Here is a 25373-nt window from a genome sequence, read left to right as displayed (position 1 = left end):
ACAATTTCCAATCAGTGCCCCTAGCGGATTGTATCAGAACTATAGTGTCAATAAAGTAACATTAAATGTCTAAATTGACAAAATGGCGCTTTATGTTTTGTCTCTCTTTTTTGCGAACATGTGAGGTAGACAAAAAGACTTAAGCACTTACTTATTGTTACGTTTACTCAGTCTACTGAAGCAAACGGAACAGAATAATGGGTTGAGTAAACGTAACGTAAAATTGTGGGATGTTTTGAAAGCTCATGGTAAGGGTACTGGTCACTGCCGCCCTTGGACATCTGTAACCAACACTGTATAAAACAATGTGTCTATACGAATCCAATGAGATATGCTGCCTGCCACTCCTGAGGAATATACCCGAACAAACCATGTTTGTTCTACCACTAGTTACAGGTGTACCGACGGTGATGGTGGTCACATTAAAAATGCAGGTCAAGATGAGAATTGCTATTCGAACGTACTTTTAAATCAAGTCATGAAATTGATACATTTTAACATGTAACGGGTACTCACGGTATGTAAATTTTATGCCAATATTTTGACCCAGTTGCATGGATCGTGGTTACAGCGAGATTCGTTTGTTAAAAAACAGAATATTTTACTAAATAATGAAAGAGTACTAAGTATTAGATTTATATTTTTATCATTTCAATTTTCTCATTACATAGGAACAAAATTACAGCAAATATTTTATTTAATTTTTTAAAAATGTGATACAAGCTGATAGGTATGAAAGATGCAAGATGCCTGCAATCTGAGTTACCTTATAGACATTTTCTCCGCATTATTTTATGACAAACTATTTCTGCGCTGAAAGCAAGTACGCCATGAATTTTGTCATAACTATAACTGTAAATATAATTTCGTACATAAAAAGACACACCTACTTCTGTCACTAAAACTATAAATACTTTAATTAAGTTATTATGTTCTCAATTTCAACCATTAATAGTATTATTTTAGCACTCGACTTCCACTTCTAATACATATTGAGAGTACCTAACTACTCATTACCGAAAATAGTTACATATGTAATCATCTTTTCTTCTTATCGATGAGCCTCAACTTATATATTCATGGCCATGTAACAAAAAGAAACATTAAGACAATTTAAAAGAACTTTTTGAGTCCAATAATATATTTAGTACCTACTTAATGTTCTATTGTTCAAACACGATATTTAGCTTAACAAAGTTTCATATTGCGTCTATAAATTCCGTGCATTAACCCAAACGCATTTAATCGCTCTTAAATTAGCTTGCATTAAATATTAAACGCTGGTATGAGATTCGTATAATGAAAATTGTTTTGCACAAGCAATAAGAGCAACGAGTGAGCTACAGCTTCACGGAGCTACGCCGCATAGTTCAAATGGCACCTCTTGAGGAATGCTACTTGTTCTCCAGCTCACCTTTCTCAATCCCTTTTCGGCTTTTCGCTTCCCAACGTTTTACCTTTGAGCGAATATTTTCCGGAAAATTAACCTACAACCAAAGTATTATAAACGTCCAGATACCGTATTATGAAGTTTGATATGAATTATGCATATGCATCCTGTGTTTGTGCATTCATTATTGTGTGCATGACTGATGCACCAACTTAATTTACAACGTTCTTATCATATATGTATATGTATATATATATACTTGTGAAATACCAGTAGTTATGTACGTGTGAAAATGTGTTTGAGGGAGCTATTTTTTACCTTAATCTGCATTGACAGTGTCATTGATAAAAAAATATATTCTTTGACTTTAATAATTATATTATCGCATCTCAGGAATAAAATAAGACCACAGATTATTTATAAAGATATTTTATTAAACATTTGTTTGTAAAATAGATTAATTAAAACTGACATTTACAACAAACAACTATAAAATTCTTTGTATTTCTGTCTAACACTAGATAATAGGTCCTGCATTATTTTGAAATTTATCTCGAATAGTCGGCCTAATATTGACAGTAATTGCGGGTTTTAGAAATCTTAAAGATTATGTAAATAATTCTGAACACCTAGCCGACTTGATGGGAGGGGTGAAATGGTGCAGTTTACAGTTAACTGTAGGTACGTTCTCAGTACAAGTTCATTGATATAATGCAAAGGCCTATCTACTTTTTGAAGAGTCTAATATCTTAAAACCAAATAGGATTCTTTGAAACCAGGAAAAGTTAGAGTTCATAATTTAAATTAAAGTCATTAAAATTTAAAACATCTGTGAAAAAATGCGAAAGTTAATCTGAGAAGGCATTAATGATCTTTCTCCTTTAATGTTATTAAACAGATAAATTTGTAACCTCCATTAAAAAAACAATGAGAAGTCACAAGTATTTTTAATTTATAGTTCTCTTATATAATGTCGATTTGTTTAATTTTACAAGAACGTATTTTAAAAAAATGTTAACAATAAAATAACGATAATAATATTAGCATTCGCAATTACATTAAAAAAACATTTACAAAGAAAAAGTTAAAAGGTTTATTACTTATTTGAGACTCGTCTAAGAAGCGGGCATTACCTTTTACAAAGTTACAGGACATAAAATCTTCTGTGTGTTCATAAAACGAAACGTTTATCAGAATGTAAGTATTGCAACTGAAACCATTACATTACAATTAGCCCGCGTTTAGCCTCAACCCTAGAACATTAGTAGCCTTCTTCAACTCAACAAGCAGTTGGACGTTTCTTACCCAAACTTTCAACAAATACTTTATTTTCGTCAGTATCTTACAAGTAGTTCAAATCAAAACTTTTCCGAGAAAATATTACATATTAGTTTACTACGTAACACGTTATACCCATCATATTCACACTCAAAATACATTTATGTAACATTACACTTTATTAATACAGGATTTCACAAACATAACAATCGGAACATTCATTAATTATAGGACTAATTTGTGATTAAATCTAAATTACATGTCTGTGACATAACACCGCCTTCTTATTAATAAGGCTAAGAACTCACGGAGCGTTTTTCAACCGCCTCTGCGCAGGGACGCAGAATTACATCGCTGCTAGAATGTTATGAAAATGTGTAAAGGAGATAGATTCCCTTTTAATGGCACGGTTTATTCCCACGGCGTAAGTGATTGTCTGCTGTTTCCGCTGCCTCTTCTCGCTTTCCGGTCTACGTTAAAGTTTAAAAAAACAACCGTGCCCCGTCCGGGCCCAAAGGCGGAATAAAAACGCCCCGTGGGTTCTTACTCTAACTGAAACTTTAAACAAGCTTGCATTCCTGAGAATGATAGCATAATCAAATTATTTAAAATTTTGAGATTATATAATAAAACAAAGTTTTCAATTTAATTACAAAATATGTTTCATAGTCGTAAAATTAATACATTGTATTGGTTTTGTAAATTGCAAATATGGTAAATAATTAATATATACTGAATAATATTTACAAAATATTATTTTTAACACGGTAAACATCCCTTGCAATTAATTGGCTTTCGAAATGTAAGTTGGAAGTTGGACTTATAATTTGATGAAGCCGGCTGCACGCACCATACAACATGACTCATGCGGCGTTACCTCGTTCTGAGGCGTTCCATTTAAGGCTTGAAGTGCAAGCGACAGCGTGGAACGAGCGACAATTAGGCACAATCGGCCTTCGCGTATTTACCTCGTTCTCTATATCCATACAAAATATCTATCAAACAAATAAAATTACTTTTTTCTTTTAAAAAATGCAATCATTCCATCAGTGTTTTCTTATGACGTTGTCACGTTTAACTATCGTCAGTAAACCGACTTTACAGACAACCGATTTTTGACGTGACAACGTCTTATAATTCGATGGAGCCGGCTACACGCACCAAAAAACATGACTCATGCGGCGTTACCTCGCTCTGAGGCGTTCCATTTAAGGCTTGAAGTGCAAGCGAGAGCGCGGAACGATTGACAAAGAGGCACAATCGGCCTCCGCGTTCGGCAGAGCTCGACATCTGTCTCTCGCCTACTTGAGTGGGCGATGCGTCCGCGTTGGCAGCTGCTATACAATAATACATTAATTTACATGTTTTCGTCAAGTATGAAGTGCAGCGAAAAGTGAATGTGGTGTCAATTGTTTATAGCAACGATAATTGAAAATAATAATTTTCTTATGACGTTGTCACGTTCAACTATCGTCTGTAAACGGACACTGTAACAGACAAACGATTTTTTAGTTAAATATATGACGTTGTAATAATAGGACATTCTAAGATTACAGATTTTTAGTGGACTTTTAACAACGATTAATTGTGATTGACATTTTTTACAATACTAGTGAATATTAATTTAAATTTGGAACATCTTGGAAAACAATTGACAAGAGTAACAGCAATTGAAGTAATTGACAGATCATTTATTCAATTTCATGAGTATTTGAGAAGCGCTTCGGTTATTTCCTACCGAACTCAAAACTACATAAGCCAACTTATATGCAACGATCGGTCTATTAATCTTCCACAATTATTATCAATCATGTAACATGGCTGTCAACTACAGATCTTACGGTTCTAGCAGACATGCTACTTTTAGAATAGGCGATCTGCGTTTATGCGATTGTTATGTTGCTATGACGACTTTCTGCGTATCAGGCGATAAAAGGCCTGGCAAAATACAACACGTATTCTAGCGTCGCGTAAGGCGTTACCGCTAGAACTAAATCCTGACGCCGCGCTCTAGCGCCTTGTGTTGTACTGTTAATAGTAAGTGGCCAGTGTTTTGTGTTCATGCTGCGTTGAGCCTCCAAAAATTATCACGATCCGCGCTCAAACGGGTACACGATGTAGCGTCTAGCTTTCAAAAAGCAGCTAAATAGTCGATCAGCGATGCTAAAAATAGCACGTCTGCTTAGGCTTTAGGGTGGCTTGTTGAACATGAAATATATAGCTTCATGTATTTAAGGCTATGCGAATTTGATGTTCAGTAGGACCACGATTTAATACTATAGAATTAACTTTTAACTCCAAGGTATTTAAAATTAGTATGTAACATATAGCGGTCAACCAAGTGTAATAGGTGAGTAAGGCTTTTGTGCTTGAACCCGCAATATTCATCAAAATCGAATTGAATCAGTGTATTACAGTATTCTTAGTGTTAGTACAAATAAAATGCTTGTTTGCATATACATACATAGTTGATCGAAATCTAATTTTCATGTTACGAATATCTTTAATGTAACATAACTTTTTAAAATAGTCATTTCGACATATTAGACCATATCAATATTTGCAGATATAGCATCAAGTATATTCAAAATAAAAACACAAAATAATCTTTGAAGCTTCACACCGACTATTTTTAGACAAGATTTCTTGCCGTTGCACGTAACAATTATCTACAACAACTACTTTACAAAAAGCTCTTACTCTTAACAGATACTTAGAATAGTTTCGAAAGCTCATTTGACTAGACATCGAAGTACAATTCTGATTTATACAAGTAGTGCCTAATTTGTAATTATAAAGATTTTTTCAAGAGTTTAAACCGAATAAAATATTAGATGAATTCAAAGGAATTGTTACCACATATTATTTGTAGGTATCAGTAACATATAAAACAAACAAGTCATTCATTTGTTTTCGAACAATATAACTTGAACTTAGGAACATTGAAAACTGTAGAGATTGACAGTAAAGTGAAAACTTTGATCATGAAAATAGTGCGGTAGTAGTATCGTTTGATTTAAAGAAAAATCTAAAATAAGAAGAAGAAATTAACAGATTCTAGAAACATACAGTTTTTAAGCAACACTTTTGTAGCATACATAAAAATACACAAAATTTAATGGAGTTTTAAAAATATGTTTATTGGCTTAACTTTAATAATGAGTATTTAATAATATTTATTTTATTTAGTCAGGTATACTTACACATTTATTAATGTCATCATAATGAACTTATTAATAAAATTGTGCTGATAAGCCATATAAATTGATGTCAATATTAAACGTTATTAAACTAAAGAAAGAAATTTAAATTGTATGTATTTAAAATTACAAAACTTGATCCCAATGGGAATACCATTTATTTCTTAGAATTATATCGTATTTCTTCACATATTTAAAATTCATTCAACTACAAAAACTGTGTGTACTCGTACGTATACATTTATTGGCACACAGCGGCACCGAACGCTATTTTTACGAATATTGACATCCATTATCTACCATTCAATATCATATAAATTCCATTATTTATTTTTCTATACGTGTACATCAACTACATATCAACATCAAAATAAATTTCATTCTTTAGCCTTCTCAACACACTTAGGACAATCCTCGTTTCAACGGCAGACTTAACGTACATATTTAAATCTATGCTGCTCCTTATCACGGGATAACTGACCGCCTGTCTTTTTAGTTCTATCCGGATACAATTCAACAATTAACATTTCATCCTTTATATTTATTCACAATTTCACATTATCTAGCTACATATAAACTCGTCATCGACTCACGAACGAGTTACTTTATACGTCTATGAATACTCTCAGTTCACTTCTACGTTGCATCTACACTTGTGAAACTCACTGGCAGTCTATGCAACACGCTGTTGAATGCACGTATAATATTCGCAGGCCGTGAAAGGGGACTCACGTGGGGCCAGCGGTGGCATTGTTCACAGAAAGCTGGAGGGCAACAGGAGGTTCGCGCACGTCAGAATGTACGTCGGGTTCGAGTTGGGCCGCGTCGGGGTGCGTGGGCCCGGGGTCAGTGGGCCCGGGGTCGTGGGACGGGCCGAAGTCCGGGGGCTCCTCGGGGGGCGCAGCTGCGGGTCGAATGTTGTCAAGCCGCGGGCGCGGCGAGTAGCGCGGCGTCAGCGCAATGCCTCCAACGACTGGGTGCGATTGGCGATTCCCGCCTGAAGGGCGTCGTGCATCAGGCGCTCGTTCTCTTGCCGAACTGCGAACAAACACATACAGCTTAACCAAGTTGGTACTCGTTGTTGGGAACATTCTGTTAGGACGACGTAATAACAAAATGGATTATTTCACACTTTGATAGACACAGGTAACAAATCCTCGCCTTCATTTAAAATTATTGTAATGAAGATTAAAAGGCATTTAATTAAATGGAAACTTTTTTTTGATCTGTCTGTAATCTCTCTGACAGATATTATATAAATTTAAGAGAGTATTCAAATAATTTAAGGTACGTAATAATTGAAACAGATTTATGAAATTAGTAATTACATTTACCGTGGGACAAAGTAAATCTGGGTGGGTCTAAAGGTCGCGTAGAGCCTATGAAAACTGTGATACAAGAACAAAGAAGTTTAATATGTTTAGTAATCCACAAGATTAGTGTAACAATGTTAGAAGATTAGAAAAGCCTGCGTGAAACTTAGTACAATGTTATGAAAAAGCTTAATTATGTTATAGGTTATAGGTAAGTAATGTTTTTACACCAACTTTCGTTCCTGTTCAAAATTCACAAATATTTAGGTGCGAAAAGTTTATACACATAATATATTGCGAGAGAAGTAAAACTTGGAATTAATGAACCTTTTGCGAAATGGAAAATTGGTTTCCCTAGGGCACAAGATAATAATATATGGATTATTCGCCGTCTTTAATATATCATACGTTTGCGTACGTATCTACGTGAACCATCAACAAATGTGAAAAGGTCAAAGGTATGGAATATTGTTTTCATCATAATATTATATTAATGGCACTTAACCGAAAGTTCCGCCAAAATTGCAGTGCATATTTAACTATATTTGGCATATAGCAGCAGTGATAGCCTAGTGGTTAAGAAACGCGGCCTCTCGATCGAGGGGTCTGAGGTTCGAATCCCAGGCACGCACCTCTGATTTTCAAATTTATGTGCGTATTAGAAATTAATTATCACTTGCTAAAACGGTGAAGGAAAACATCGTGAGGAAACCTGCATACCTGTGAGATTTAAAAAAAAAAACTTAAAGGTATGTGAAGTCTACCAATACGCACTTGGCCAGCGCGGTGGACTAAGGCCTAATCCTTCTCGTTCTGAGAGGAGACCCGTGCCCAGCAGTGGGACAGTAATGGGTTGATGATGATGATGATGATGATGATGATGATGATGATATTTGGTATATACTCTTCTCATCCACCATTTATGCAATAATTATGATAATGTACATTAAAATAATAGAGATTTATTATTTTCTATTTAGACACATATTCTATAATCATCTTTTAGTAAAGAATTCAGAGTTGTCATAAATCTAAATAATCACTATTGCCGCGATATAACATTATATACTTTACTATACGCCATATATAACTTTTGTTGTTTTTGATACTACAACATCTTTAAAACACATGAGCTCTTTAAATATTTCAAAAACATTCATCCAGTATGAAAGGTGCATCTGGTAGGATTTGAATTTTGCGTCCCCAGTCAGATTTGAAGTATGCGCCTCCCGACATATATTTTCCAATGGGAATTATCCTAATCAAACAACTCATGAAAATCTTAACGACCTTTTTATGTAGGTCACCGAAATGCAACTCCTTTGCGCTCTCAAAGCCGACCCTCAGGCTAGAGATGTGCCGAGTCAGGTCGACTCGAGTCAGTACTCGAGTACTTACATAAACTCGCATACTCGAGTACCAATAGTGATACTCGAGTACCAGTAATACTCGAATACTGACAATACTCGTACACTACAACTACTACTCGTACAAGTGAAAACTTGATTAATTTTGTGTAGTGAGTGGCGTTTTTTTTTTTTTTTTTTGCTCTTCCGTGCTATAGGACTGTATGTTGTGCAAAGTACTCGAGTACTTTGTGAATACTTTGGACTCGAGTACTGACTCGATTCTTTTTTATATGAGTACTAAAGTACTCGAATACCAAAAATGGCCGACTCGGCACATCATTACCTCAGGCCAGCTAATAGCTAAGACGGTTCGCCACCAATCCACATCAGGACAACGTTATGGAGTACATTCCAGACTTCCTCAATATACCAAATATAACAGGATTATACTTACCAGTAGGTATGTCACTGACAAAAATTGACAAAGTTTAAAAGTTCGTTTATAAAAATAAAATGTATGTAATATACGTAAATGTGCTGAATACGTTGAAAATAATGAACACTCATTATTTTACGCATTAATAGCCAAATTCTATTTTTATTGTATACTAAATGTACCTATGTAAGTAAATGTATTTCCTAATGCTGAACACGTTTAAAATAATTAATACTTATTATTTTACGCATGAATAGCCACATTTTATTTTTAGTGTATACTCTTACTAAAAATAACTAATACAGCCAACTGGGACAAGGTCCCGTTTGAATGGAGCTTGTAAGAGCCGTAAGTTGTATGTCATTGACTGAATATTATTTTTTATATCAAAATTCATATTTCTAATAAAGTGTGAACGCACATGGATTTAGCGAACGACCATGTGAGTGCAAAAATTCAATTGAGAAATTTGAGTGCAACCTCTTTACGTTAAAACATTTAATTGGTTATGCACCCCGTTGTCACATACTATACTCCCTACCCAGGCTTATGTCGGGATATCCTGCGCTAACGATAATTGGTAATTTGAACAGCAATCGAAGTTAATGACGAGATGCATCGAAAATTGACATACAAATACCGTGATTTGAGCAGATCCTCGTAATTTATACAGTATAATATACGAAGAAGATAATGAACAGTTAAAATAACTTAACATTATGCGATGCGACGCAAAAAATCGAAAAAAGTTCAATATACCGCAAACCAATTTCTATGTCGCATAATGCGACCGCTATTTGATAGTACGGATTACCTTATCCTCCATATTCCACGTAATATTGCTCGCAAACATAATATAAAATCTCAAAACTCAGAATGAGATGTGGAGGATTAAGGCAAGTTAGTTTCATAACTCCTATAGAAATGATGGAATCAGGCACTGAAGCATCAATCGCGGCGCAAATCCTCAAGTTCCCTAAGCCAGCGCCCATTAATCCTGCTTCCAAACCCTCCATAGTGTGGATTTTTTCTTACGCTTCGATGTCCTTAAATCCCCTGGCGATAGGTATTATGTTCGTGTGTGTTACTTGGATAAGGTATAAAGTTAGATGGACAATTTCAAGTTTTGTTTTCCAATTATTACTGCTTGTAGGCTGAAGACAGTTACAAGACTAGCTTTAAGTCAGTGAGTTTGATTAATTCAGCCAGATGGAAAGAGATTATTATTTTTGTGAAACCGACCATAAGTTATAATATATAATAAACATATAACTAATAAACTCTTTCAACGAAGATACCATCATGGCATCAATTTCTGCCTAAAAACATTATAAAATTAACGAATTTACTCCTCAGCATCCCTGTCAGATGTTGAACACACAGGCCTGTGTTCTTCATTGTTCAAAGTGGATCGAAATCGAAAAGTATAAGAAATGCATTATCCAACCTAATGTTACAAAATAATTTAAATAAACGCGTTATGTAAAAAAAATGCATCCCTATAATGATAATAAAGAGAGATGGGGCTAAATTCGAAAATCTATCGCCTTCTTTTGTAAGCTTCCTATTCAATTAAATGTCTGAACTTTTCAAATAATTCTCATTGAATCACAATCATTGTAATTTTTCCACTGGTCGCTCCCATTTATGCCACTCGTTCTAACTTTGCAAATTATTTTTGATCAAAAAAACTATTGGTTTATTTTTTTATGTAACAGTGTCAAATAGTTTGTTGCAAGATTACTAAAACATAAATAAATAAGACCATGATATTCATTACAACGTATATTTTTTAAATATGACATTTTAATATTTTGATAATATTTACATAGCTCTATCGATTGACCGATTACTAAAAATCTTATTATTGTTATTTAATTATTTAATAGTAGTTTTCATTGTTTACAAGATGAACAAAAGATAAAACTATTTCGTGTTACAATTGACTTGATATGAGAGGCGATCTTAATTCTCAGGAGTGGCAACGAACCTGAAGTCAACTTCATGTTGAACCCCTATTTCATTTGAAGTTGGATACAAATGTCCATGAGCGACACTGAGCACTTACCATCATATAAGTGTACTAGCTGACCCGGCAAACTTTGTATCGCCTCAAAATATATTTATCAAATATATTCCATATAAAATATAGCCTATGTTACTCGTGGATAATGTAGCTTTCAAATGGTGAAAGAATTTTTAAAATTGGTCCAGTAGTTTTTGAGCCTATTCATTACAATCAAACCAAAAAACAAAGGTTTCCTCTTTATAATATTAAGTATAGATATCAGGTGGATGTCGTGTTCGTTAGCCACTACAATCCTATAATAAAAGCTGAACACGATTCTATTATGACAGATATATACCACAGTTTTATCTATCATCTAATAATAAATGTGCAAGCTCTACAAACAGAAATACATGACAACTGTATCCCTACCATGAGTTTTCAAAACATCCCACAATTTTACGTTACGTTTACTCAATCCATTATTCTGTTCCGTTTGCTTCAGTAGACTGAGTAAACGTTACAATAAGTAACTGCTCAAGTCTTTTTGTCTGCCTCACATGTTCGCAAAAAAGAGAGACAAAACATAAAGCGCCATTTTGTCAATTTAGACATTTAATGTTGCGTTACTGACACTATAGTTCTGATACAATCCGCTAGGGGGCTGATTGGAAATGGTATGGGCAAATACGTAAACAAATACCAAAACAGTCATATTTGTCAAAACGTAAAAACTCATGGTAAGGGTACTGATAATGAGCGGAATGAAATGAAGGTAGGGCTTGCGTGCTAAGGTAATTTTCACTAGTATTGTTTCAATACTCGTGGTCACTCTTAAGGCAGTAAACACGTATTATGAACCCATTACTGTCTTACTGCTGGATGCGGGAATTCACATAATACATAGGTCTACACAAAGTTCTACTTCAAGAAGGTAATATAATAATAAATCATGATGACTAAGTGCAGATTTACAGGAAGTCCTTTTTCAGGATTCCGTATCCAAAGGGTTAAACGGAACTCTATTTCTAAGATTTCGCTGTCTGTCCGTTTGTCCGTCTGTCATAGGGCTTTATCTCCGGAACCGTAATAGATAGACACATGAATTTACAGAGGATGCATAACGGTGGCCGCTATAACAACAAATACTAAAAATAAAATAAAGTTGAATATTAAATGGGTCTCCATACAACAAAATGGTATTTTTCAGCATTTTTCGATATAACTGTTAAACCGTACTAGCAAGACGTTTGAAATTTTTACAACCCGTTTACTACTATAACTGGTATTATAATAAATATAAACAAGAAACATATTTTAGTATAGTTATTTTCATTTTATTATAAGTTGTTTACGTATCATTTATCATCACCCCAACGCCATCTATTTTTGTGTCATATAACTAAGTATTGTTGAAAATTTATGTATCATTCATCATCACCCCAATGCCATCTATTGTTGCGTCGTAAAACTAAGTATTGTTGAAAATAATAAAATGAATAAAAATAAGTAATAAATAATTAACATTTGGTGGTACGGAAGCCTCCATGTTCGACTCATACTTGACGAATTATATTAACAATTAATGTCTAATTTTGAACTTTGGTAGGCATTTGATTAAGAATCATGATTACTAATAAGTGTTAGCAGAACTCGCGCGCCTTGTGATAATATTATGGAGATTGCTTAGGAATGAGATTTCATCACGTTTTCCATCGTCACTAAAACAAGATGTAATTTAATTTCTAATACGCATGTGACGCAACGATATGTGAAACGTTCATAGCACTTATAAAATGGTATTTAAATATATTTATTACGTTACCTTGTCAAGTAAACAAATCATCATATGTATTTATGAAGTATTAAGTTTTCAAAATTGCTGGCTATGTTCATAAAGACCCAAAAATGACGTCAAATAACAAACTTATTTGTAACCAATCTCAAGAAACTACAAACTAAATTATAAACTTCTTGTATGTAATACTTTGCGTTAACAACTGAAGCTGTCCTATCAGAAGATATTATAACAGTAACATATTTGTGAACGCGCTCGAGTAATACTTATCTCCTTGAGGTAAATATCGATCCACGTATTGACACAACTCTAAACCAAATTGAGAGAACATTAATATATTTGTATGTAAACGTCTGTCGTAACGTAACGTAACAGAAAAAGCGGTAACGAACACAAACAAACATAAAATTACGTCAAACAACCAGACATATCTTCTGCGTTCCGTCTCTGATGAAAACTAAGCACCCGTAGAATAAATGTTTAAAATGAATTCTTGGTATTTGAAGCTCTCGTTTACAGTAACATGTTAAATTGCTTACATGTAGGTGGCACCCACATGGAAACATTAAACGTATATAACGACCTAAGGGGAGATATACACACTCGGCGTTCAATTTGCAATTAATGGAATGATTACGTTTTGGATTCTGGATTTTGTGTCTCGTGACGAAGTATTTTCAGTTTCATTTCTAATTTCAGAGGCTTAGTTTGAGAGAGTTAAAAGAGTTTAATGCAACCGACGTTTTAAAACATACACGCATACAATAGTATAGCAAGAAAGTATAGGTAATTATATTTTCTTGTAGAATATTCGATTAGATTGTTAATGAATGTTTTGATTAAAAGTTAAAAAAATAAATATATGCAAGGCGTAGATGCATGATTTATTGTAATGCTGCAAATATTATACATAACTAATTTGAAGAAAAAACACAAATTTCTACACCACGTACCACACAAATCGCGAAATGAAAATACAAACTAATAACATAAATCAAATCAACTGATTCATTAATACTACAGTAACAATATGAAACCTTAATAACAGGTGCGGCACAGTTTTCAATTTTATGGAATGTTTGTCTGCCTACGTGGTTCCATTCCGGCGGGAACACGGTTTATGCTGACCCGAATGTGTAGCCTCCCTAAACGTTCTCGATTCAACGAGCCCACTCACTGCCCACTGTACCAATAACGAGTTTATAAATTTCGTTTCGTTCACAGCAATCGCAATCGACTACTCCATCTCTGTAACCTTAGTATGAGTTTCTACGTTTGCTCGCAAACGTTCAACGTTTACGAATTCTCCCGTGGACAGCATAGGAACTAAAATTTCGCATTATGAGTTTTAAAAAAGTGAATAGCGAATTGTAACGACATTTAATTTTAGAAATATAAATAGAATGCATTTATTATTTCATTTTTAATTTAATTATGATAGCGATATAGTTCCGTTTTTGAAACTTAAGCTGTGGATTTTTAGTTCCGCTAGGGTCCACGGCGGAGCTGTATGTCCAAAAACTAAAACGGTGAATGATTTCGAGCAAACGTAAAAACTCATACTAAGGGTACTTGAAACTCGTGTTCTTTCCAAGGCTTTTGTTTCCGGTATTGTTTTTCATTATCTTTGTTAAGAGAACACTATATGTTCAATGTATGTTTTTATTTTTGTGCAACATCCATGTGTTTTTAGCAATTAACGCGTATCGAGGAGGTATGCGGTCTACGTTATAGCGAGCGGATAAAATTTGCACAGTGAATAACAGTTCAATAAAGTTTTATATAAAAGCTTAGTGTTGTAAGATGGCTTACATGTACTCACATTCGCTTTTATTGCCGTGCAACAAACAGAACCACGCGAATAAACAATTTAATGTGTACTTGGCGTTAGTTTTCTTTTTTTTGAACAGCGAATGGATTTTATCTATTTGAGAAAGGATACGTTTTATTGACGAGGAAACCTTTTAGAGATACGGTGCCGTGGGAGAGACACCATGTTATGCGGGATTTTTATGTACTACCTACATAGCTACTTATTAGATAAGTACCTACGCGAGCATTTACGCTCTACAACACGGGTATTTTCGGTGGTATGCCGCCGTCCTTTCCGGGGTTTCGGGATGTGCGATTCGAGCTTCCACTTATCCACAATCCATGCGCCCACAATCCCGAAACCTTCGTTTTAGTCGCCAGTCGCCACTTACGACAGTTAGAAAATACCATACCTATCTCTTCTTCTCCAAACTCTTCTCTTCTTGTCCAAAGACTACAGAGACAGCTAACAAACTGTCATTGAACTTACACAAATATAGAACTACTTTTCCTGCACCATTTTCACGTATCATTATTTCATCTACACACAGTACGTATTAAATAACACTGAACCATCAGATTATTCAGATGAATAAATCAACGCAGTATCGACAAGGAAAAGGGAGAGGAAATTAAGAAAAATATCGAGTTAGTAGCGAGTACCGGTGGTAGTATTCAGGTCACGGGGAGAAAATAAATTTCGTCCACATTTATCCCCTGACAGCTATGGGTCGGCGATCATGTAAATACACGTCACCTTTATTGCACGTTGACGAGTAATAAAAAGATCCTAATACGTATTGTTGCTTTGGTGGCGAAAAGAAAATGTTAATACCTGTATATTCGGAGATTTTAACTAGGACCAATTAGTGGTTGTTTCTCAACAACGGAGTTCTGATTCAGCCTCTAGTCCATTACTGTTGATAGTAAATGTCTCATACAAGAAACTATTATTTTAGATGAAACATTTTTAGCAATACTATGAGAAACAACGTTGTCATTAATCAATTACTAGCTTTTGATCGCAGCTTTCCTCACGGCGAGTTGATTCTATCTATCCCTCGAAAAAGGTTGTTTTTCAGGACAAAAGGTATCCATGCCTTTTCAAACCTCCTGACGTGTGTACAAAATTTCATGATAATTATAATAGTAATGTAATTAAGGTGTGAAAGTATAGCATAAAAAGAAACAAACTCACATTTGCACTTATAATATTTGTTAGGTTGCACATAAAATTCCAAAAATTCAGCACCTATTTTCATTCAGTCGCTTTAAATCGTATCGTACATTATAAAAAGGTTTAAATCGGATATTGACTGTAATATTCGGTATTCTGTAACTCAAGTACTTTCGAGCGTGTCAGTATTCGATGCTCGATTGAATTTCAAAGAATATATTATAAGTGTCCGATTTCAATCGTATCTTGCTGAAGAAATCGGAATCTGAGCTATATTCGCAATAAAACTCTTTTATCGAACTACTTACATCAATAAAATTTACTGTTTTATCCACAACTAAAAGTATAGGTAACATTTGTTGTTTAAAGTTCTATCTCTATTTTACTGATAGTATTCCTTTAGAAACAGTTATTATCTAGTACACATAAATAATGGTACTGTCATTTTGAATTTGGTCTTGATGCCAAATTTTTGTACATTAAAATAGAGATATTATTTGAAATAATCGCTTCTACCGACTATTTGTCGCCTCTCAATCTCCCTCTATAATAACATTGTCATCAGTAAGTTATTTCCACTTTCCCAGCCACTTATCTACTCTTAAAGCCTTTGAATCAGCATGGTCTTTATATATCCTATGTAATGGTGTTACGAATTCCATTTTTTATACTTATTTACTGTATTATACATGTTTACATTTACCTACAAACTAGGCATCCAAAACAACCTCAACCTAATAAAACAGTTTTCAGTGTGATATTATCTCGAGTAATACAAAGAACTCACTTTAGCAAATAGTACTAAGTAACCAAAACACTGAATTATGCAAGAAGGTTGGTATAGACAAAAAATATAACTTGCTACAAGTTGTTATTCCGAATATAAAATTATATTGGTAGCTTCAACGATACTCAAATTTGGTTAAATGTTTAGTACTTTATTTCGACATTACAACACAACACATTATGACATTAAATAAAATCATCGGCACTTAAAATTAGGCCGTTTCATTTCGCAACTTCAACTCCACCGCTACCGTAATAATTTCATGTTTGAGCCATTTATCAAGTAAATGTCCGTAAATCCCTGAGGTACAACGTCCTCTTGTACAAAAAGGATTCACTTTGTTGTGATACATAGGCTACGTTCGCTTAAGCGATTAGTGCTTAGCGCTAATCTACGGATGAATTGTCCTCTAGAGGTAATCGTCCAAAATTAGCTCTTCATATGAAATGTGCTACGATTTAAAAGTCCGTCAAAATTTTGAGACTCAAAACTTTTTATTCGCTTTATCAACAAAAAAAAACATTATTTCTTTATAATATGAAATGAGCAAACAAGAAATAGTCCATCTGTCAATGACTACTGCCAGCCATGGATATCTGTAACCTCAAATAAGATTAAAGTCTGTCTAAAGCGCTATCATTTAATTTTCTCTATTATCTATCTACCTGATGTCCGCGATAAATGGACTAAGCGGGAACGCCTTAACTTAAACAAAGTATGTCTTCCTTACCACGCTCAAACTATTATATAAAATACTTTCGTTAACAAGAAAATTGTAACAAAATCTCAATTTTTTACACACACAATTTCGTATAGTCATTTTAAACTTAAAAGACAGGTTAACGTCGATTTTAATTCTCAGAATCGTTAAACATGACTTTTTAATGAATTCGCCAAAAGCCTTCTATAATATGAAGCTTGGTTGGCGGAGCGTGTAAGTCAGCCTTTTGAGTCTTCGCGATAATTAAAATTTTTGAACTCATTAACTTAAGTATAAGAACAGAAAAGTTATATTAAAAAGCTTAATCAAAATAAAAGTTATTCAATCTAAAAAAGATAGCAACTTTATTTTTATTGTGTTAGGTTAGTTCGCAGATAGTGTTGCGCAGCGGTGACTATATCGACTTGACACGAGGGATCCAGATTCGATCCCGCCTAGGCACTAATCTAAATGTTTATTACAATAAATAGAAACGTACCTAAAATAGCTCTAAGGTGATTATTAGGGTAATAAATAAACTTGTTCAAATATAAAACACATTGTAAGTTTTCCTGTGGAACATTGTAAATATTACGAGGTATTTGTCTTTTTAGCAGTAGTAAATAAAACTTGCTAGTAATCAGAGAGTCGGCAGTTTGTTTGCCTGTACCTTGGCGAACAAATAAACAATCTGTTTTCCGGATCAAAAATATACTTACTGATAGTACTGGCACAATGAAAAGGTTTTCCGCTTGTAACGATTGTTTACACGTATTAATTTAAATTAACTCTGTTTCCTCATTTAATATAAATTCAAGAATGAGTTTAACCTACTTAATACTAAATCTAAGCTCATACGGCAGAGCTTCACTTTTCGCATCATATCTTTGTTGTATCCGACAGTACTCGTATATATGTTCTTTCTTATCTCATACATTTGTTCCTCAAGTGTTATCGAAATATTATGCATATTTTGCGTCTCTATCTACGTAGATATGAGAACCAAATATCGTCTTTCATTCGTGTAAGCATTTTCGACTGAATAATCTAAAGCTTATATCATTGCAGTAGTTTTGTTTTCATTTCAGAACATTGGTAATACATGAAGGTTGGTTATTTTTGCTACCATTATATGGAAAATAATCTAAAATATACATTATATGCCTGGATTTTTTTCATGTGACGATAATAAAAACTTACACTGTTAATTGCAAATTAAGTGCGAATACCTACTACTACTAACTTCAAATCAGGAAAGTTTAGCTTAGACAAAAGTTTTACGTAAAGAAAATGACAAAAAAGTTGCTATTCCTGAGGCCCTATTTGGAATGCTTCATGTATGGACCAGAACATAGCAACGGTAAACACAACAACTGAAGTCTTAAAAGGAGTATGACGACGGTCCGACCGCAACTGACTCTCTATAATTTTTAACAGCAATACATACATCTATTCAGTATAATATAGTCAGAGGTGTCGCTCTGATACATGGACCGAAAGGACGGAAACCTTATCGTCGGAAGCTGGCTCGTATGCCACATGTTCCGATAAACACAACGAGATGGAAATGTATATCTAGACTTCAGACCACAAAATTGTAAGTCAAATATTAATTATGACACATATTTATTTTCATTTTATTCCAAATACTTTTTACTGTGATATTCATGCGATTCTTGTGCCTACATGTCGTTTGCAATTATATCACCATTGGGGTGCTGGCATATAGAATTACATATTATATCGGGTAAAGCAATGATGAACGTGACTATAATATAAAGTGCTGGAACAGTCACACACGCGCTGCAGGCATAGTACCGTTTCAAACACGCGCACACGCACTCACACACACACGGGCCACGAAGAGACTGCAGTGAGTTATTATTCATGTGTGCGAGTAAGACGCGCGTGCAGATGTAAACACGCGCGGCAAGAAGAACGTCTTTAAAATTTCACGGATTGTCTAACCGCAGTACAAATATGGACACTGTGGTCTAACGTTTTTATTAAGTATCACACCATATATTACACAATATCAGATATAAATAAAAGTCCTTATAAAAATCCGACTACTTTGATTTTCATTAAAAAACATTTAGGAAGGAGAGTAGCATCTTTAACGAAGTTTTTATACCTTGTACCTTAAATGGAGTTGTCAACTCGATAACTAATTTAGAAATCCCTCGGTGCTTACGTACTTGTTTAAGATAATTGAAGGGGGCTCATCTGAAACAAGTTATAAACTTGTTTAGGAACTTTAGCGTCCACTTCTGTTACAATATCCACGAAATGTCCGCTAAGTGACGCACACTTTCGAATTCATGTTATTTATGTAGTAACTTCACTTATAATAACATATTGCAATCTTTTGTATAATTTCCCTGGTAATGACCGCTCGTTAAATGTTGTAATCGAAATTAAATCACTTCTGATTTTCCGATCAAGCTGAAAATTATTACATGTACGTTATTATATATACATTTTTTATTTATAATATAGGAGTAGCAGACGAGCATGCAGTCTACCTGATGGTAAGTGGCTACTGCCGCCCATGGACATCTGTAATCAACCCCAGATAGGATTAGAAATTCCTACCTAAGGTCGGTCACAGATGCGCCGCTACCCCTGAGTAGTCCTCAGCTGGAACGTCTCGGAAAAGTCTGTCTCCCTTACCACACCCTTCAAACCGGAACACAGCAGCGCCTTACACTGCTGTTATTAGGTAGTTATGACAATGGTCCCACTCAGACGGTCTGCTCCAAGAGAGTATAAGTTTCTTTATAAGGCTTAATAGCAAACGTTTTAATACACCTGTTGGTAAATGGTCCATCAGGTGTATTAAAACTCCATATAAAACAGGGGTTCTACCAGTAGAGATCACGAGGATTAAGATGGTTGATGTAGGTCGATGTAAGTCAGCCGGAATCTACACGCTTTCACAAAACTGATTCAACTCAAATTATCCTGGTTCTATCACCTCTCAAAATTATGTAATTTGTGTATTTTTCATATTATCGTTAACTCATTACTTTGAACACTAATGAGCGCGAGACTCCTCTGAAACTGAGAGCGTTCTAGTCCATAGTCCACCGCGCTAACAAATTACAACATACTCTTGACAACTTTTTTTTAAAACACCTCTCAAGCTTGAGGAAACCTACATAGGTTTCCTCACGATCTTTTCCTTCACTGTTTAACCAAGTGATAACAAAATTCTAAACTCTATTGTTATACCTAATCAAAATTTTATGATGTCAACTACCTACAACAATAGCAAACACTTGAGCCGAGATTTGACCCTACATCGTGTTCTAATGATAATTTAATACGAGTTTAGTCGCGTCTAAATTATTTACGTTTTACAAAGTACCTTAACATTTCTCTCCAGTTAACCCAAGCACAAATATTTGGAAACTTTGCAACTTGAATAATTACTGTTCAAAATCCATGACGGTTTTGGGGTTCTTCGCTTCGCATAGTATACCTTTAAGTATAACTATAACGGTACATTTGTTTAACAACAAAATGTTCATTTTTAAACAAGTTTAAAGCAGGTCTTTTTTCTTCCATATACATGTGCATTTTAAAGTTTACAAGCTTTTTTATGATTTTTATTTTTTATAATATAGGAGGAGCAGACGAGCATGTAGTCCACCTGATGGTAAGTGGCTACTGCCGCCCATGGACATCTGTAATCAACCCCAGATAGGAATAGATATTCCTACCTGAGGTCGGCCACAGATATGCTGCTACCCCTGAGGACTAAGCTGGAACGCCTCGGAAAAGTATATCTCCCTTACCACACCCTTCAAAACGGAACACAGCAGCGCCTAACAATGCTATTATTAGGCAGAAATAGGTGTGGCGGTGGTGCCGCCGGAGTCGAACCACAAAGAAATACCTTCAATAAATATATGATTCTAATAAATGTATGAATTATGTTAAACTGTGACAAATGTAAATGGATTCCACTTCAAACCATAGACGTATAAGATACGAATATTATAATGGTTTCTCAGAAAAGCAACAAGAATATTTATTCGCATTTAATATTGTATACCTTTCGCACTCATAAACAATTTCGTGTGTAGAGCAAATAAATAATTCAATTCCACACTTATTTAAATTCTTTTGTCAGCGGGATTCGCTTAAAGGGTCCAATTTACCAAAACAAGTAAAACAAACTTCGCGACGCGAATTTAACCGCTTCGTATGTCCCACTTCGCACAATCCGTGTAGAGTTTGAATGGAGCAAAGAGTTCTTCAATTACCTATTTATACGTTGATATGCTGGTAACTTGAAACAATGAAAGCCGGCATTAAAATGAAACAGGCAGTCGGCACAGACGTCAGTTGTAATGTTGGCTAAACAATTACGCTTTTAAATTTGTTAGATGTCTCTTCCCACCGTAAACTTGACTCTACCAACAACCAACCAACTACGTCTCTGTTCTTTACAGCCAGACCGTGTCGCTTGTTCATTAGCAAATGTAGAATGTATATCGCTAGAATATACAAAACACTTTTAAAATGAGATGAGCTTATTAATTTACGTTTCAAAATAATAGCGAATTAAGCACTCGTAGCTCCACACTACACACACATAAATACAACTATAGTAATACGCATACACACAAAAGGAATTTAAGTTCATCATTTAAATTATGGTTCCTTCATAATAAACGGCATTACTTTCATCTATATTATTTAATATTATCAAGAGGAAAACTTTGTTTGTTTGTTTGATTGTAATGAATAGGCTCAAAAACTACTGGACCGATTTTAAAAATTCTTTCACCATTCGAAAGCTACATTATCTACGAGTAACATAGGCTATATTTTATATGAAATGTATTTGATAAATAGATTTTGAGGCGTTACAAAGTTTGGCGGGTCAGCTAGTAATACATATAGTGTTCTCAAATCTTACTATATGGCAGTTATAATTCATTACCATTTAAAGAACTTGAATATAATTATATAGATTACGGTAGACATTTGATTATTTCTGTTACTTTGATGTTTTTACATCGTCATCCCATTCGTGTATCAAAAGTAGGAGATGCGGTAAATTAAAATACGTCTTTTTCCAGAGTTTTTCAGTACAGAAATCCTTTATTCAACAAATCTTACTACTCAAACATTAACCCATATGTAGTTCTATAGCTACGGTCTATATCCTTGTAGGAATGTCATTTATGAAATCGTAAACTATGCATTTGATCATGTGATGATCTGCAGCAAAGTTGTTGTGCACGGACCCACGAAATTTTCGGAGTTCGTACGACCAATTTTCGATAGAAGGCGCCACAGCCATTCCAATGAAGGAACAAATTTTTCAGTTATATGTATTTCATCTTATTTTTTTAAAACGAAGGCGACGCTGCGGGCATTACTTGTTCGTTTACAACGCAGACTGCCTGGCTGACACGTGCGTTCCTCATTGCGTTTTGATATATTTAACTCGTAACATTTCGTTCTATTAGAATACTCAATTTATACACGTAATGGTAGGTCTAATCTTTCGTTTTATAGTACGTCGAATTGCAAAGCTAAATGTACTCGTAGTCCTTAATCTGGTTTAAGGCTGACCGCCCATTGGCTACTATCGCTGAGCGACCGGTAGCTTACATCTTTAAATAATAAATCTTAACCAATTTTGCCTACCAACGTTCGAAATTAATTAAGATTGATAATAATCAATGATTAGAATTAAAAGGCGTAAGCGATTAAGTAGTAGTTCACGCGACTGTCAGAATTGCTGTCAATTATCGGCGATTATTAAGTAACTTAAGCATCCATACAGAAGCGTAAACGATCAACTGTTGACAGACTTTTCAAGTAAAATCATACGTGTAATCAACGTGTTACCTGTAGATCGATCGCTCAAACAACAAATTGGATGCCCGGCGACAGCAGATAGAGCAATTGCTTAGTAGCTTAAACGACAATATGGTAGCCTACGCCACCACATACGCGATAGTGGGCAATGGACTGTTAGCCTAAAAGGTGGCCATACCTAAACCCGGAATAGAACGGTGGAGCGGCTTGGTGAAAAGCAACAAGTAAAATTAGTCCGTGTTATTTTGGACTTGTTATGCTATCAAATTAGCATTAAAATTAGCACAGAGACGTTCGTAGACTACGATCGAGTTCGTAGAAATTTTACATTTGAAAGGTGGTATGGTACCACCACCACACTTATTACTAGGGTGAAACAGTATTTGCGTTTCGGTGAAAGGCAGGCGAAGGCAGGCATCTTAGTACTCAGAAAAGGCAACGCATCTGTGATCGCCTGCATCTTGTTCTATATAGAATTGTTTACAAATGTCATTGGTAGGAGGACCACTTAACATAAGATGGAAAACATTCACATCCGTATCTGAATTCATTTTTCTAGTCTGCCTGGCCGGAGGTCAATCCTGGAACCGCCCGCACCTCAGACCGCTAAAGCTATAACGATTCTATTTTTATCTTGTGAGTAAGAACGTGTGATTAACTCTTATGAAATGTAATTGGATTTTATGGACGCTAGTACGCTTACTGTAATATGAATTCTCAACCTAAGACTGACGATACAATTACATACGTGTAAATCTGGGTGACCTCCCTCTACCATTAACATTCCTTAACTAGTAATCATTATAAAAACAAAAAAACCTGATTGCTTAAAAATCATAAATTTAAAAGGGAAATTTATACGCTATATAATTTATCCATCCATATAAAAGCCATATGGACAACAGGGTGTGCCAAAGAATGAAATATACATACTTACTTTTAATGCTGTAATGATACAATGCTGCCTGAGTAGGTCTAGAAGATACTTCACCACGCTTCTCCTACAAGGTGGTAGAACCCTTTGTGGTTCGACTCCGGCGGCACCACCGCCACACCTATTTCTACCTAATAACAGCAGTGTTAGGCGCTGCTGTGTTCCGGTTTGAAGGGTGTGGTAACGGAGACAGACTTTTCCGAGGCGTTCCAGCTTAGTCCTCAGGGGTATCGGCGCATCTGTGGCCGACCTCAGGTAGGCATATCTAATCCTATCTGGGGTTGATTACAGATGTCCGTGGGCGGCAGTAGCCACTTACCATCAGGTGGACTGCATGCTCGTCTGCTACTCTTATATTATAAAAAAAGGATTACAGGAGGTTCCATTACTTATGTACTCAGTATCTTCTGAGAAAAATACGAAATTCTTTTTATATAACGAAGCTATTCTTAGATGATTGCAAACTCATCTATTTCTCACTGCTTAATAACTCAGAGGCGTGGAATGTACTTCTTCTAATGTGGATTTGCGGAAACGTGCGTAACCCAAATTCCTACTTAATATGCCTAAAGCTCTGGAGATTAGAAACCAAACATTTAAAAATAACAATCATTTTTTATAAATAGAAGATAGATAGAATCTCTCTGTTTACACGGTAAAGCTTATTTCTACGGTATTTTTAAATGGATAGAGTTTTGGGTGATGATGTAGGATCCTTTTTTACCCTAATAATATTGAAGATACTTTCGTAAAAAGATAAAGCCGTGCGTGCGTAGGTATATAGAAGACTCGCATGACGGAGCGGTCACCATGCCAGTCTGACACGCAGTGGATTCCAGGTTCAATCCCTGGCCAAACAGATATTTACAATGATGATTTTTTATTTCTGTTCTGGGTCTGGCATATGGATGTTTGTGTTTTTTTTTTATTTACACTTTATTGACCATGTTAAAACAATGTGGTGCAAAAGGCGGACTTAATGCTACATAGCATTTTCTCCCAGTCAGCCTTAGGGATGTGCAGAAAAATTAAAGGCGGTACAACTATACTAAAAAAAAAACTTTTTTGTGTCCGTGGCACCGACGACACAAACACTTACACGACTCAACATGGGACTATGAGTGTAGAACGCGTTATTTAGTTACTTCATGTATTAAGCCGATCTGGAACTAAAAGCACCGTAAAATTATTGCACACTAAAACAAAGTTATTTTATTAGTGCGCAATGGATAACGGTCTAGATAATTAAATCCAACCACATAGAACAAATTAAATTATGTTCCAGCATGTTATTCCGTACGGTTATCGCTTCCTGGATGGAAATTTGTTTTCACTACCCAGTTAAGAACT

The 25373-nt window shown here is 34.9% G+C and overlaps 1 protein-coding gene across 4 annotated transcripts in view; it reads right to left on the bottom strand.

Moving 5' to 3' along the window:
- Positions 1-5299: 5299 nt before the first annotated feature.
- Positions 5300-25373, bottom strand: part of LOC140750367 (uncharacterized) — a 143079-nt gene continuing 123005 nt past the window's right edge. For 3 of the 4 annotated variants that reach the window (XM_073083849.1, XM_073083848.1, XM_073083850.1), the window contains one exon: positions 6682-6906. In XM_073083849.1, coding sequence (XP_072939950.1) covers positions 6821-6906 — 86 coding nt within the window. In that variant the 3' untranslated portion in view covers positions 6682-6820. Of the gene's footprint in view, positions 6907-25373 lie in introns of all 4 variants that reach the window. The other variant, XM_073083847.1, reaches the window with a different exon arrangement.

This window comes from Epargyreus clarus, unplaced genomic scaffold, assembly GCF_041222505.1.
Source record: "Epargyreus clarus isolate Ecla_fem2 unplaced genomic scaffold, WU_Ecla_fem_2.2 ptg000019l, whole genome shotgun sequence".
Classification (NCBI taxonomy): domain Eukaryota; kingdom Metazoa; phylum Arthropoda; class Insecta; order Lepidoptera; family Hesperiidae; genus Epargyreus; species Epargyreus clarus.
The sequence above is the reverse complement of the archived record's forward strand: the minus strand, read 5'-3'. Positions and strand labels throughout refer to the sequence as shown.